Source organism: Colossoma macropomum, unplaced genomic scaffold, assembly GCF_904425465.1.
Source record: "Colossoma macropomum unplaced genomic scaffold, Colossoma_macropomum, whole genome shotgun sequence".
NCBI classification, from domain to species: domain Eukaryota; kingdom Metazoa; phylum Chordata; class Actinopteri; order Characiformes; family Serrasalmidae; genus Colossoma; species Colossoma macropomum.
Window position 1 is genome coordinate 368,037 of NW_023495456.1, and position 12,523 is coordinate 380,559.

At 35.8% G+C, this 12,523-nt stretch overlaps 1 protein-coding gene across 3 annotated transcripts in view; it reads left to right on the plus strand.

Moving 5' to 3' along the window:
• Positions 1-11,592, plus strand: part of LOC118802094 (NACHT, LRR and PYD domains-containing protein 3-like) — a 65,060-nt gene extending 53,468 nt beyond the window's left edge. For all 3 annotated transcript variants that reach the window (XM_036562556.1, XM_036562558.1, XM_036562557.1), the window contains 5 exons: positions 1,989-2,162; positions 3,050-3,223; positions 6,104-6,277; positions 10,288-10,461; positions 10,674-11,592. In XM_036562556.1, coding sequence (XP_036418449.1) covers positions 1,989-2,162; positions 3,050-3,223; positions 6,104-6,277; positions 10,288-10,461; positions 10,674-10,701 — 724 coding nt within the window. In that variant the 3' untranslated portion in view covers positions 10,702-11,592. The remainder of the gene's footprint in view (positions 1-1,988; positions 2,163-3,049; positions 3,224-6,103; positions 6,278-10,287; positions 10,462-10,673) is intronic.
• The last annotated feature ends 931 nt before the right edge of the window (positions 11,593-12,523 follow it).

A 12,523-nucleotide genomic window follows, 5' to 3' on the forward strand; every position in this document is an offset into this window, starting at 1 on the left:
ATAATCTGAACTATTGGTGTCTTTGGAATGGCATTATTTTGAGTTCAATTGTTTGAGTTCAAAAGTGTTAGCCACTTTTTTGGTCCTCCAAGGGTAATAGAAAAAAAACAGCCATCCCTGATAAAGTGTAAGCATATATATACATATTTGTGAGGGGAAAAAGACTTGTGAAGGCAGATATTTTACAAGTGATGCTACAAATACTTTCTCAGCCATTTTTGTTGTGTTATACCAGCAGAAAAAATAAATAAAGTACAACTTAGACTTAAGAAACCTTTTTTTTTTAATCTTGGCCTTCAGGGCTTCTGTCAAAATTGTTTTTGTAATAATAATAAAAATAGTACAGGCTAATTAATTTATTATTTTAGAATATTATAATATTATATGATTTAATAACAACTGTTTACTTAAAATAAAAAATGGCAAGTCAGTTATTTCTATTTTAATGTAATTTGTCTTTTGTCAGATATTTATGAAGTGAAATGAAGTGGAATTAGTAAGACAAAACTTGACTATCCAAAGACTATTTTTTTTTTATTTGACTTTGAAAATATATTATATATTATATTAGTCATAAAATAAAACTTTTACACACATACTTTACATTAAATGTTCTTTAATTTAATGGCCATAAATTGTGTCCTTCTCATGTGTTTGTTCATTAGTAAAGAACCATCATGCTTTATTCATTACAGATAATTACTGTATTTGTTCATTATATGTTCTATGTTAATTTTATGTTCTGTCAATTTTATCTTTTTTATCTTTTCTTTAAACTTCTAATGCAGCTTATCCTATTTATCTTTTCATTTTATCCTCTATTTAATTTACTTCATTTTTTCATCTTGTGTTTCTTATTTTTTAATTTTACTGTTTTATTGTAAACCCTTTGAGCTGCTGCATGTATGACAAGTGCTCAATAAATTAAGCAGCAGTAATAATGTGTAATAATATGGTAATATTATGGTAAAAATAATACCAGAGAAGCTATTCATTTTTGAGTTGTTACTAAACAGTAAGTTAGTAGTTTGAAGTGTTAAATAAAATGGAAGAAAATTTTCTAGTTGATAAAATTGTTTTAGAAACGATTGCAGTAAAAGTGAATAAAAATGAACACAAAACAAAAGTTATTGTTTTAAAAATATTTTACAATTTACATCACATTATTATGTATTTTCATTCACCTGAAATATCACCTCAGTTCTTTTACAGTCCCATAGGCTTTTATAATATTAGGATTTCTTTATTTCTTATCCATTATGTATTTAAATGATCAGGCATTGTTTCATACTATAATTACAGTGAAACTAAATTATATCAGAGCTGTAATATCAGTTCTTCAAAATAATGTCAGTAATTGCACTGAAATTATGACTGAATTACTGCATTATAATCACTCATGGTTGTTCTATTACTTTTACATGTAGCTCCACCTACAGATAAGATGAGGTAAATATACTAAGAATTTACAGAATCAGGGCTGTTCACATGTTTTGTGCTATGTTTTATGTTACCTGTTAGCAAAATACTTTTACTCTGTTATAAAACACAGATTCAGAATTCAGAACCATTGGCCAACTGTGCTTGCACACAGGAATTGGGTCTCTGCATTTTACTCATCCATGCGGTGAAGTCATGTCCTGTCGGCTCAGAGGATTGAACTGGTGAACTTCTGTTCAAAGGCTGATTCCTTAACCTCCAGCCCTTGACTTGCCCTGCTAATAAACTGCTCAGAAATGATCTCAAACCACATCAGATTTGTCTTTCCAAAACATTTTTATTGTTCATTATCTTATCTATTAATAACTTAAACTTTACCATATAACTTCAGGTTAGTTTAGGTTAATATCATAATATTACCTTTATTACAGATCTGTACAATTCTGAAGTTCTACTAAAATAGCTGTTTTATGACTGTAGTCACACTTTGTTGATGAAGTTTCTGCTGAACTGAGAGAGTGAAGAGTGTGTCATTGTTTTCTTTGCAGGTTGGTGTATTGTAATATCACAGACAAAAGCTTTGTTGCTCTGACTTCAGCTCTGAAATCCCAGGCCTCTTACCTGAGAGAGCTAAATATGTGTCTGAATAATCTAGGAGATTCAGGAGGAAAGCTGCTCTCTGCTGTACTGAAGAATCCTCTCTGTAAACTGGAGATGCTGTGGTAAGATCATTTCAATGAGAGTCACACATGACCTGGTCCTCAGTAAGATATGTTCCCTAAACATGAATGTTCCCTGATCTCTATTTGAGTCTGTAGGTTCAGAATCAAAATCCTGAGGATGTTTGTTTCAGTTCTGAGATTTTTCAGTCTCACATTTTGCTTTTTTGTTGTGTTTGTTTTCTATATTCATATTTTAAGTTTTTCAAGTTTTTCCTTGCTATATTGAAACTATAACAAATGTTATTATTCATAAAAAATTAAATACATTTTACAAAGGTTTGTTAATTTTTATTTGTTTTCAGAGAGTACCAGTTACTTATTGGAAGATTTTACTTTGGTTTTTACTTCCAAAATGTAGAACAATAAAACATCAGATTTGGTCTATTTACATTTGCCTCATATTTCATATTCAAATAATGATCTTGAGTGAGTTAAACCTTAGTTAACAATGACTCAAATATAATTGTGAAATTAATATTTTCTGGCTCTTACTGCTTAATACTTTCAGTTTTAATGTTAGTCCATTAAAAATTAAACATGTGCACTCATTGAATACTAAATGAGGACAGCAGTGACCTGTTGATCCTCACTATTTAAGGTTTCACATTTTAATGCAACATGGCCTGTTCATGTTTTCTTTTTATCTTCTCTATTATTTCACTTTATTTTAATTTATTTAATTTCAATTACCATTTTTATGTCTTGCTCTTTTTTAAGCATACTATTTTATTAAAGCACTTAAAGCTGCTACATGTATGAAAAGTGCTCTACAAGTAAAGCTGTGTTTATGACTGTACTCACACCTTGCTGATGATGAAATTGCTACTGAACTAATCTTTGTGTTCTGAACTGAGAGAGTGAAGAGTGTGTCATTGTTCTCTCTGCAGGTTGGGATTTTGTAATATAACAGATGAAGGCTGTGCTGCTCTGATTTCAGCTCTGAAATCACACCCCTCACACCTGACAGCACTGAATCTGACTAATAGTGAACTAGGAGATTCAGGAGTGAAGCTGCTCTCTGCTGTAATGGAGAATCCACTCTGTAAACTGGAGTCCCTGAAGTAAGATCATCTCTCTGAGAGTCACACGTGACCTGGTCCTCAGTAACATAGATTTTCCCAGTAAAGGATATTTCATATTTTCAGTAAGGTACCTTATTAATCTAGTAACTATGTGCAAACTTATCGTAAACAAATACAGAAATTGTGTTATGATGGCAACACCGATCAGACGCTCACAGATAAAAGGACAAGGCTGAAGTTTACTTGAGGTTTTGATGAAGGTACAGAGGAGGAGTAGTCAGAACAGGCAAGGGTCAGAACCAGAGAGCAAGAGAACCAAAACAAACAGGACATCCAGAGAGTAGCCATAAACCAGTCTGAGTTCAAAAACCAAAATCTCATACAATATCCAGCAAACAAACCAAAAAGGGCAATGACAAATAAGGCAGGTCAGAAATACAGAAAGCAGGTCAGACACAAAAGAACTTACACAAACAAAGAACATGCAGTACGCAACCAAAGGTGTTGGCAATACTTTGCAAAGTTCTGATTCATGGGAGTTGGAGTCCTCTGGGCCATTCAAGGACTCAAGTGATCTCAGGAAAAAGGAACAGGTGGAGAAGGTGTCCTCGGCAGAATGCGTGACAAATTGCCTGTATTCAGTCATATGTTATGCATCCTTATTAATAAATAAACATGAGAGGGAATTGTTTGTTATTGCAGTAGTTAACATCAAATAAAGAACATTTACAGAATGAATGGTTCACAGAAACAATGGTTTTATTCAAGCGCGCTCTGTCCGTTTCTGCTCATTTTCACCCAGTTTCAACAGAAGTTCAGACACACAGCTCTTTTACTTTGGCATCGACTCTCCCCTGGCCCGTGGTACCATCATAAAAGACCAAAGTCAGTGTTGTACAATTGGATCTTATCATAAAAGCAGCTGCCCTTCTGAGGGACTCAGATTGTAAATATGTGTCATAAACTAAGTATTCTGTCCCGGAAAGGCCAAATCCTCCTTACGAGGGTGTCATAAAAGCAATTTGTTCAAATTGTTCAAACCATGAGAACAGAACAAATTTGACTTATAAGAACCTTTTAGCATTAGTACCGCTTAACAATGAATAACAAATTAAAACAAATGCAAAATAACTTAAATTGTAATATTATATTAGCATTACCTGAGCTGCTTCTCTGCATCTTTTGTTAGGTAATCTGCTGCGGTCTGTAACGGGTGAAGTAAATGTACCTGATTAATCCACATTTGGCAGACATTAATCTGTTGTTGTAAACTGAAATACAAACCCAATTCCAAAAAAAGTTGGGATGCTGTATAAATTGTAAATATATTTAAATAAAAATAGAATGCAATGATTTGTAAAACCCATATTTTATTCACAATAGAACATACTAATATACATATACATATATAACATATGTACAAATAAAAAACAGCTGGATAAGTAATAACTCACATGACAGTATAAAAAGAGCATTTTAGAGAGGCAGAGTCTCTCAGAAACAAAAATGGGCAGAGATTCCCCAATCTACAAAAAACTGTGTCTAGAAATTGTGGAACAATTTCAGAAACATGTTCCTCAATGTAAAATTGTGAAGACTTTGGATATCCCACCATCTACCGTACATAACATCATCATAAGATTCAGAGAATCTGGAGAAATCCCTGTACACAAGGGACAAGGCTGACGGTCAATATTGGATGCTTGTTGGATGCTTTGGGCCCTCAGGTGTCACTGCCTTAAAAACAGACATGATTGTGTACTGGAAACCACTGCATGGGCTCAAGAACATTTCCAGAAATCACTGTCTGTGAACACAATTCACTGTGCAATCCACAAAGGCAAGTTAAGGCTGTATCATGCAAAGAAGAAGCCATATGTCAGATCCAGAAACACTGCCATCTTCTCTGGGCCTTGTATATTTCAGCAAGACAAGCTAAACCACATATTGCACCCAAAACACCAGCATGGCTTCACAGAAGAAGAGTCCAGGTGCTGAACTGGCCTCCTGTCCAGATCTTTCACCAATAGAAAACATTTGGTGGATCATGACATGAAAAATCTGGCAAAGAAGACTCAGGACTGTTGAGCAGCTAGAATCCTAAATCAGACAGGAATGGGACAACATTCCTCTCCCTAAACTCCAGCAACTGGTCTCCTCACTTCCCAGATGTTTTCAGACTGTTGTTAAAAGAAGAGGGGATGCTAGACAATGGTAGACACAGCCCTCTCCCAACTTTTTTGAGATGTGTTGCAGCCATCAAGGCCTAAATAGTTAATATTTAGTTAATATTTTTTCATGAAATGAAAGTCTGATATGTGTTCTGTGTTCTATTGTGCATAAAATATGGGTTAATAATTGTAGATGTTTTTAGAAATAACTGTTAAATGTTTTGTCACACCTGCTCATAGAGTTCACTGTTTTTTCTGTGTTTTTACTTCTATACTGTAGAACAAGAAAAATCATCAAATCTATCATAATTATATTTACCTCATATTTCAAATGCAAATCATGATTGTGGTGAGTTATAAATAGTTAACAATAGTTGGCCCTTAGTGCACAATAATTTAAATCTTAACATTAGGCTCTTAAAAATGAAACATAAACTTTAATCGAATACTAAATGAGGGCAGCAGTGACCTGTTTTTCTTCACTATATAAGTCTTCATAAGAGTTCCACAGTGGCCTCTGTCTTTTATTCTGTTTTTAAACTGGAACTCTCCACTCACCACATTATCACTGTTTTTTTACCATACTATTTTATCATAAAGTTCTTTGAGCTGCTACATGTATGAAAAGTGCTTTATAAGTAAAGCTGTGTTTTATGATTGTAGTCACACCTTGTTGATGAAGTTTCTGCTGAAGTGATCTGTGTGTTCTTAACTGAGAGAGTGAAGTGTGTCATTGTTCTCTCTGCAGGCTACAGCAGTGTAATATCACAGATGAAGGCTGTGCTGCTCTGACTTCAGCTCTGAAATCAAACCCCTCACACCTGAGAGAGCTGCATCTGTCTTTTAATAAGCTAGGAGATTCAGGAGTGAAGCTGCTCTCTGCTGTACTGGAGAATCCTCTCTGTATACTGGAGATTTTGTGGTAAGCTCAATAATAATAATAATGATAAGTGTAATGACATTATTATTATTACTTTTATTATTATTATTAAGAACAACTAGATCAGTAATATAAATGTAAATTGGGAAAAGCGTCTATTCCCACATATATTTTCCTGTTTTTTTCCTTTTTTGTGGCAACAGCAGTACATCTTTTCATGTGAAAATGCAAAACTTGGACCATAAAATATTCATATGAATTGTTGTTATTATTTTCATTGTTATTCGTAAGAGTATTAGTAGGTGTGCTTCTTGTTGTTGGTTTTGTAGGAATTATTTAAAACAAAGAACATGAACATAAAAATAAACTGTAAATGTATTCAGGACTCTTATTTTGATAGAAGTGTCATTCTCACTTGAATTTTTGACTATCAAAACTTTATTGTTCTGTGTGTACACTATGCTGTCCACTCTTCCACTCTTCTGGGAAGCTTTCTACAAGATTTTGGTCTGTGTCTGTGGGAATTTTTGCCAATTCATCCAGAAGAGCCCTTTTGAGGTCAGACACTGAAGTTGGACAAAAGCTTGCAATCAACATTCTAGTTCATCCCAAAGGTGTTCATTGGGATAGAGGTCAGGGCTCTGTGAGGGTCAGTCAAGCTCTTCCACACCAAACTCACCCAGCCATGACTTTATGGAGCTTGCTTTGTGCACTGGGGCTCAGTCATGCTGGAACAGAAAATGCTCTTCCTCAAACTGTTCCCACAAAGTTGGAAGTGTACAATTGTCTAAAATCTCTTGGTCTGCTGAAGCATTAAGAGTTCCTTTCAATGGAACTAAGGGTTCTAGGCCAACCCCTGAAAAACAACCCCATATCATTATTCCTTCTCCACAGTTGGCACAGTGCAGTTAGGCAGGTAATGTTCTCCTGGCATTTGCCAAACTCAGACATCAGACTGAGAGACAGAGAAATGTGATTATTCACTCCACAGAATACGTTTCCACTGCTCCAGACTCCAACTCTGCACCACTACATCTGACGCTTGGCATTGTGCTTGGTGATGTAAGGTTTGCATGCAGCTACTCAGCTATGGAAATCCTGCCATATAGCTCCTGGTGCAGATTTTGTGCTGATATTGATGCCAGAGGAGGTTTGAACTCTGCAGTTATTGATCAGCAGAGCATTGGTGACTTTTATGTTCTGTGCTCCTCAAGCCCTCGGAGACCCACTCTGGATCTTTACGTGGTCTGAATGAAACACCTGAATTCAGTGACTAAAAGGTGTGTCCCAATAATTCTGCCCATATAGTGTGTATATATATATATATGTATATATATATATATATATGTGTGTGTATATATATATATATATATATATATATATACATATACATATATATATATATATATATATATATATATATATATATATATATATATACACACGATATTGCCAAAAGTTTTCACTCGTCTGCCTTCACACGCATATGAAATTTTTGACCATTCTTCCAGAAGCGCATTTGTGAGGTCTTTCACTGATGTTGGATGAGAAGGTCTGGCTCACCGTCTCTGCTCTAATTCATCCCAAAGGTGTTCTATCGGGTTGAGGTCAGGACTCTGTGCAGGCCAGTCAAGTTCTTCCACACCAAACTCGCTCATCCATGTGTTTATGGATCTTGCTTTGTGCACTGGTGCGCAGTCATATTGGAACAGGAAGGGGCCGTCCCCAAACTGTTCCCACAAAGTTGGAAGCATGAAATTGTCCAAAATCTCTTGGTCTGGTGAAGCATTAAGAGTTCCTTTCACTGGAACTAAGGGGCCGAGCCCAACTCCTGATAAACAACCCCACACCATCCCCCCTCCACCAAATTTTACACTTGGCACAATTCAGTCAGACATGTACCATTCTCCTGGCAACCGCCAAACCCAGACTTGTCCATCGGATTGCCAGACAGAGAAGTGTGATTCTTCACACCAGAGAACACGTCTCCACTGCTCTTGAGTCCAGCGGTGGCTTGTTGCACAGGTGGCGTCCTATCATGGTACCACACTGGAATTCACTGAGCTCCTGAGAGCGACCCATTGTTTCACAAATGCTTGCAGAAGCAGTCTGCATGCCTAGGTGTTTGGTTTTATAGACCTGTGGCCATGGAAGTGATTAGAACACCAGAATTCAATGATTTGGATGGGTAAGTGAAAAAAAAATTGTACACACAACTCTCATCCGGAGTTATGAGCCAATGAACTCTCTGAGTAATTGGTGAATTCATTTATGAGAAATGGACCAGTGGACACTAAGGTGAGAGTTTAGACTTGTATATATACTCCCTTGTGTTGCCAGCTATTTAGACATTAATGGCTGTTTGTTGAGTTATTTTTAGAGGACAGTAAATCTATACTGCTATACAAGCTTTACACAAACTACTTTGTTTATTTTATATATATATATATATATATATATATATATATATATATATATATATATATATATATATATATATAGAACATGGAGAAAGAAAGAGCTGTTTATTGTGTCAGACAGATGTGAAACAGTGATGAGATCTAGGCTGCTAGTTTGTGAAACGTTTGTGTTTTTGTGTATTACAGGTTTGTATTATATACACACACACACATTTTCTAAACCACATATCTTTCTGGGTCATGGGTGGACGCTGCAGCCTATGGCAGGATACACCCTGGACAGGTTGCCAGTCCATCGCAGTTTTGTATACTTAGGGTTTGGCGTAAAGTCTTTACTGAGTAGTTAAAATGCAAAGCTGTAGGTCATGTCTTAACTAATAATAACTAACTAATGTGTGTCACTTTAACATGACAACAACATGTTCAGAACCAAGTAGTAAACCCACTGCCATGGAATTGTGACAGCAGCTTGCGCTGACTTTTTAAAAGGAAAAAATATCCAGCATAGAAGAGAACAATGTGTACAAGGTAAACTGAATAAAACTATAAAAAATCTATAAAACTATAAAAAAACTGCTATTGTGTCGGTTTCTGGATGACCAACACAACAGCAGCCTCAGTTTAGCTGTTTGTGCATCTGCTGTGTGTTTTTAACTTCATGCTTGGAGTTAAAACCAGGGCAATGATTAGAGCTGTAAGTAAAATCACAGTGTATTGCATTTAGAATTTTTAGCTTAGTTAACCAAAAAATTCAGGTTTTTTGGTCATTTAGGTGCTCTCTACATGATTTCTGATGGTTTACCCAAAACTTACACCTGTGCACTTGTAAATATTTAGTGATTACTAAGCTCAATGTTAAAACTAGTTTGTGTTGTGCAACTCATCCTAATTTATTAATGCGTAAACCTGAACTTGGTAAACACTTACGTTACAACTAGCCTACCTCTGAATTTATGCACTGCTGGTGCAACCACCCAATGCTGAGTATTCAGTGATTTTTCTTTTTCCGGTTGATGATTCTTCTGTCTTGAGTATGAAAAGATATTTTTCTGTTAAGCTTAGTAACTATATTAATATACCTTATATATTATATAAGTTAATTTGTCTGTTCATTCTGTAAATGTATTTAATCTAATATTAACCACTGGGGCAATAACCAAATTCTTCTCATGTTTGTTCATTAGCAACAAAGAATGACTCATTATTCATTACAGATAATTACTGTATTAGTTCATGATTTGTTTGTTCATACTTATGAGGTTACTAAGGAATCATAACTAAGTGTTGCCATGTTCTCTGATCTCTATTGGAGTCTGTAGGTTAAGAATCAATATGCTGAGGATGTTTGTTTCAGTTCTTCAGAGAATTTTCATTCTCTCATCATGCTGTTTGTTATATATTTGAATTTCCTGATTGAATGCTAAATGTGGACAGCAGTGACCTGTTTTTCCTCATTAGGCAATTAGTGCAGTTGTGTTTTAAACAGGGCGGCAGTGCAGTGGCAGATTCTCAACACAGTGATGCCTGAGTAGCACTACAGTATGTCGAGTGTCGAGATAAAGAAATGACAAAGATCATTAACTCATGGACTCGAGAGACTAAAATCAGACTCACACATTGTTCTCTCTGCAGGTTGATGTTTTGTAATATCACAGATGAAGGCTGTGCTGCTCTGGCATCAGCTCTGAAATCAAACCCCTCACACCTGAGAGATCTGAACCTGTGTTTTAATGACCAGATAAAGAAAGGACTTGAGCTGCTGTTAACTCTGCAGCGTGATAAACATTACAGACTACAAGATCTAAGGTGAGGAACAAGAATTTCAGATAAATGTGTACACACACTGAAATGTCATTAGTGATTCACAGTGTAAAGTCTGTGATTGAGCCACTTGTAGGAAACTGGTTCTACATCTTTTAAATGAGTAACTTGGTTATTATACTGACTAGTTCTGTATTGAAAATACTGTTTTTATTTTCTGTACTGAAAGTTATTTTTTGGTTCTTTCTGTTTTTCAGATGTGGTGTTTATAATGTGTATTATTGATCACCAAAGAGACGACATCATGAAGAGATGAAGTGATTTCTGAATGTGTGTGAGGAGCTCCAGCAGCAGAGGGAGACACAGTGTGTGTAAATACAGTATGAGTGTGTGGACTAGACGGACTCAGGTAACAGATGGACCATGTGATACTTTGTCCAGTGAAGAAAACAGACTGTAAACTAGTCACAGGTCATGATGTTTTGTATGTAGAAACCAGAAGAAATGTTTTTTTAATCTGTGTTTGCACCAGTCGAGATCAAAGCTTCCTTTATTTATGTTTTTGTTTTTCTTCTATTTCCATGAAAGCACAGTTATATGAAGTGAAGCTCATTTTAAATCAGAAGCAGTGACCGCGCTGCATGCAGTGTGGCTCCTGTGTTAATCAGAGTGACCCTTTAAACTGATCATCTGAGTCTGTTTTGGCTGTTTGTCTCTAGAAGTGTGAACAAAATACACTCCCACAACATTTAACTCATGGGCAAGTGCTGTTTTAGTGCTGCTTGATATTTTATATTCAGTGATGATCATCATACAGTAAGTTCACCAGATTATTTCTTTTTAAAAGTTTGAAGTTTTTGACAAGTTTTGAATGTTTGTTTTATTTTCCTTTGAATTTATTTTTATTCGATTGTGCTGAGAGTCTAATTTAATCTGGTTGCTTGTATTGGAACAGTGTTTGATGTGGTTTTTAGATGTAAAGTCAGGTTTGCATTTCTTAATCTTCCGTTTCTGATGGGAAAGATGAAGACAGATGTGTGGAGAACTGGAGATGGACTGACTGTTATCAGTTCTGAGCTCATACAGGGAGAACATGAGCATCAGTGTCTCTTGTACTCTGAAGATCTCTGCTGTTCCTCTCTGAGCTCTAATAAAGCTCATCTGATTATTAGTCTATCACTGCTGCTGAGTCTCTCCATTACACACAAACACCTCTCTCTGATTTAGTTTTGGAAATGAGGAAACTGTGTGTGTGTGTTTGTTTTGAATAATGACACAAATTAAAGATGTAATTTTGCAAAAAATCAACTTTCCACTTGTCCCACACGTAGTCAATCAGCTTAGACATGTTTGTTTTTCAAATTGTGCTTCTTTAATGTGATGTTTTTGTGACATCAACAAAATGGGCTGTTTAGTTTTGCACCTTTGCTTCCATCCAGTTTTATATGGACTGTATGGTCTAGAACAGGGGTCTTTAATTAAAATTCAATACGGTCCAGTTAAAGAAAATTTTCTCAAGTAAAGGTCCAGAACATCATAATGTCTAACTTGCATTATGACTCAGTGCCATATACTGTTTACTGAAGTAGCCTAGTAGGTATATCAACATCTTATACAGTCAACAACTGAATGTCAAATCAAATAAAGTACAATTCAGTAACATTTCAACAATATTTATTGTCAGTTTTCTCTTTTTAGAGAACGTCATGAGAAATAACTTCCCTCTGACTCACTTTCTTCTCCGACTGTTGTGTCTCGCCTCGTCCCTCCACTGTATGTGCGTCACTCACTCGAGTCACAGTGCTCGTCGTAATGCACAGATCTGATTGGCTGAGTAGCATCATGTGTGATATTTAAAATGCATGCGATTGGTCTGTGAGTCTCCCGGGCCGCTAAAGCTACCGTAACGACTAGAAATGGAAATAATTCTCCATAGTTTATCGGTTATAAGTCCAGGTCCGCATAGGACGGCGTCTGGGTCCGGACTCGGACCGCGGTCCGTCTATTGGTGACCTCTGGTCTAGGGAGTGAACGCAGTACTGAGTATGTTTTGAAACTTTGACAATGCTTATTTTTTATACCAACTTCTTTAATTTAAAAAAACGGG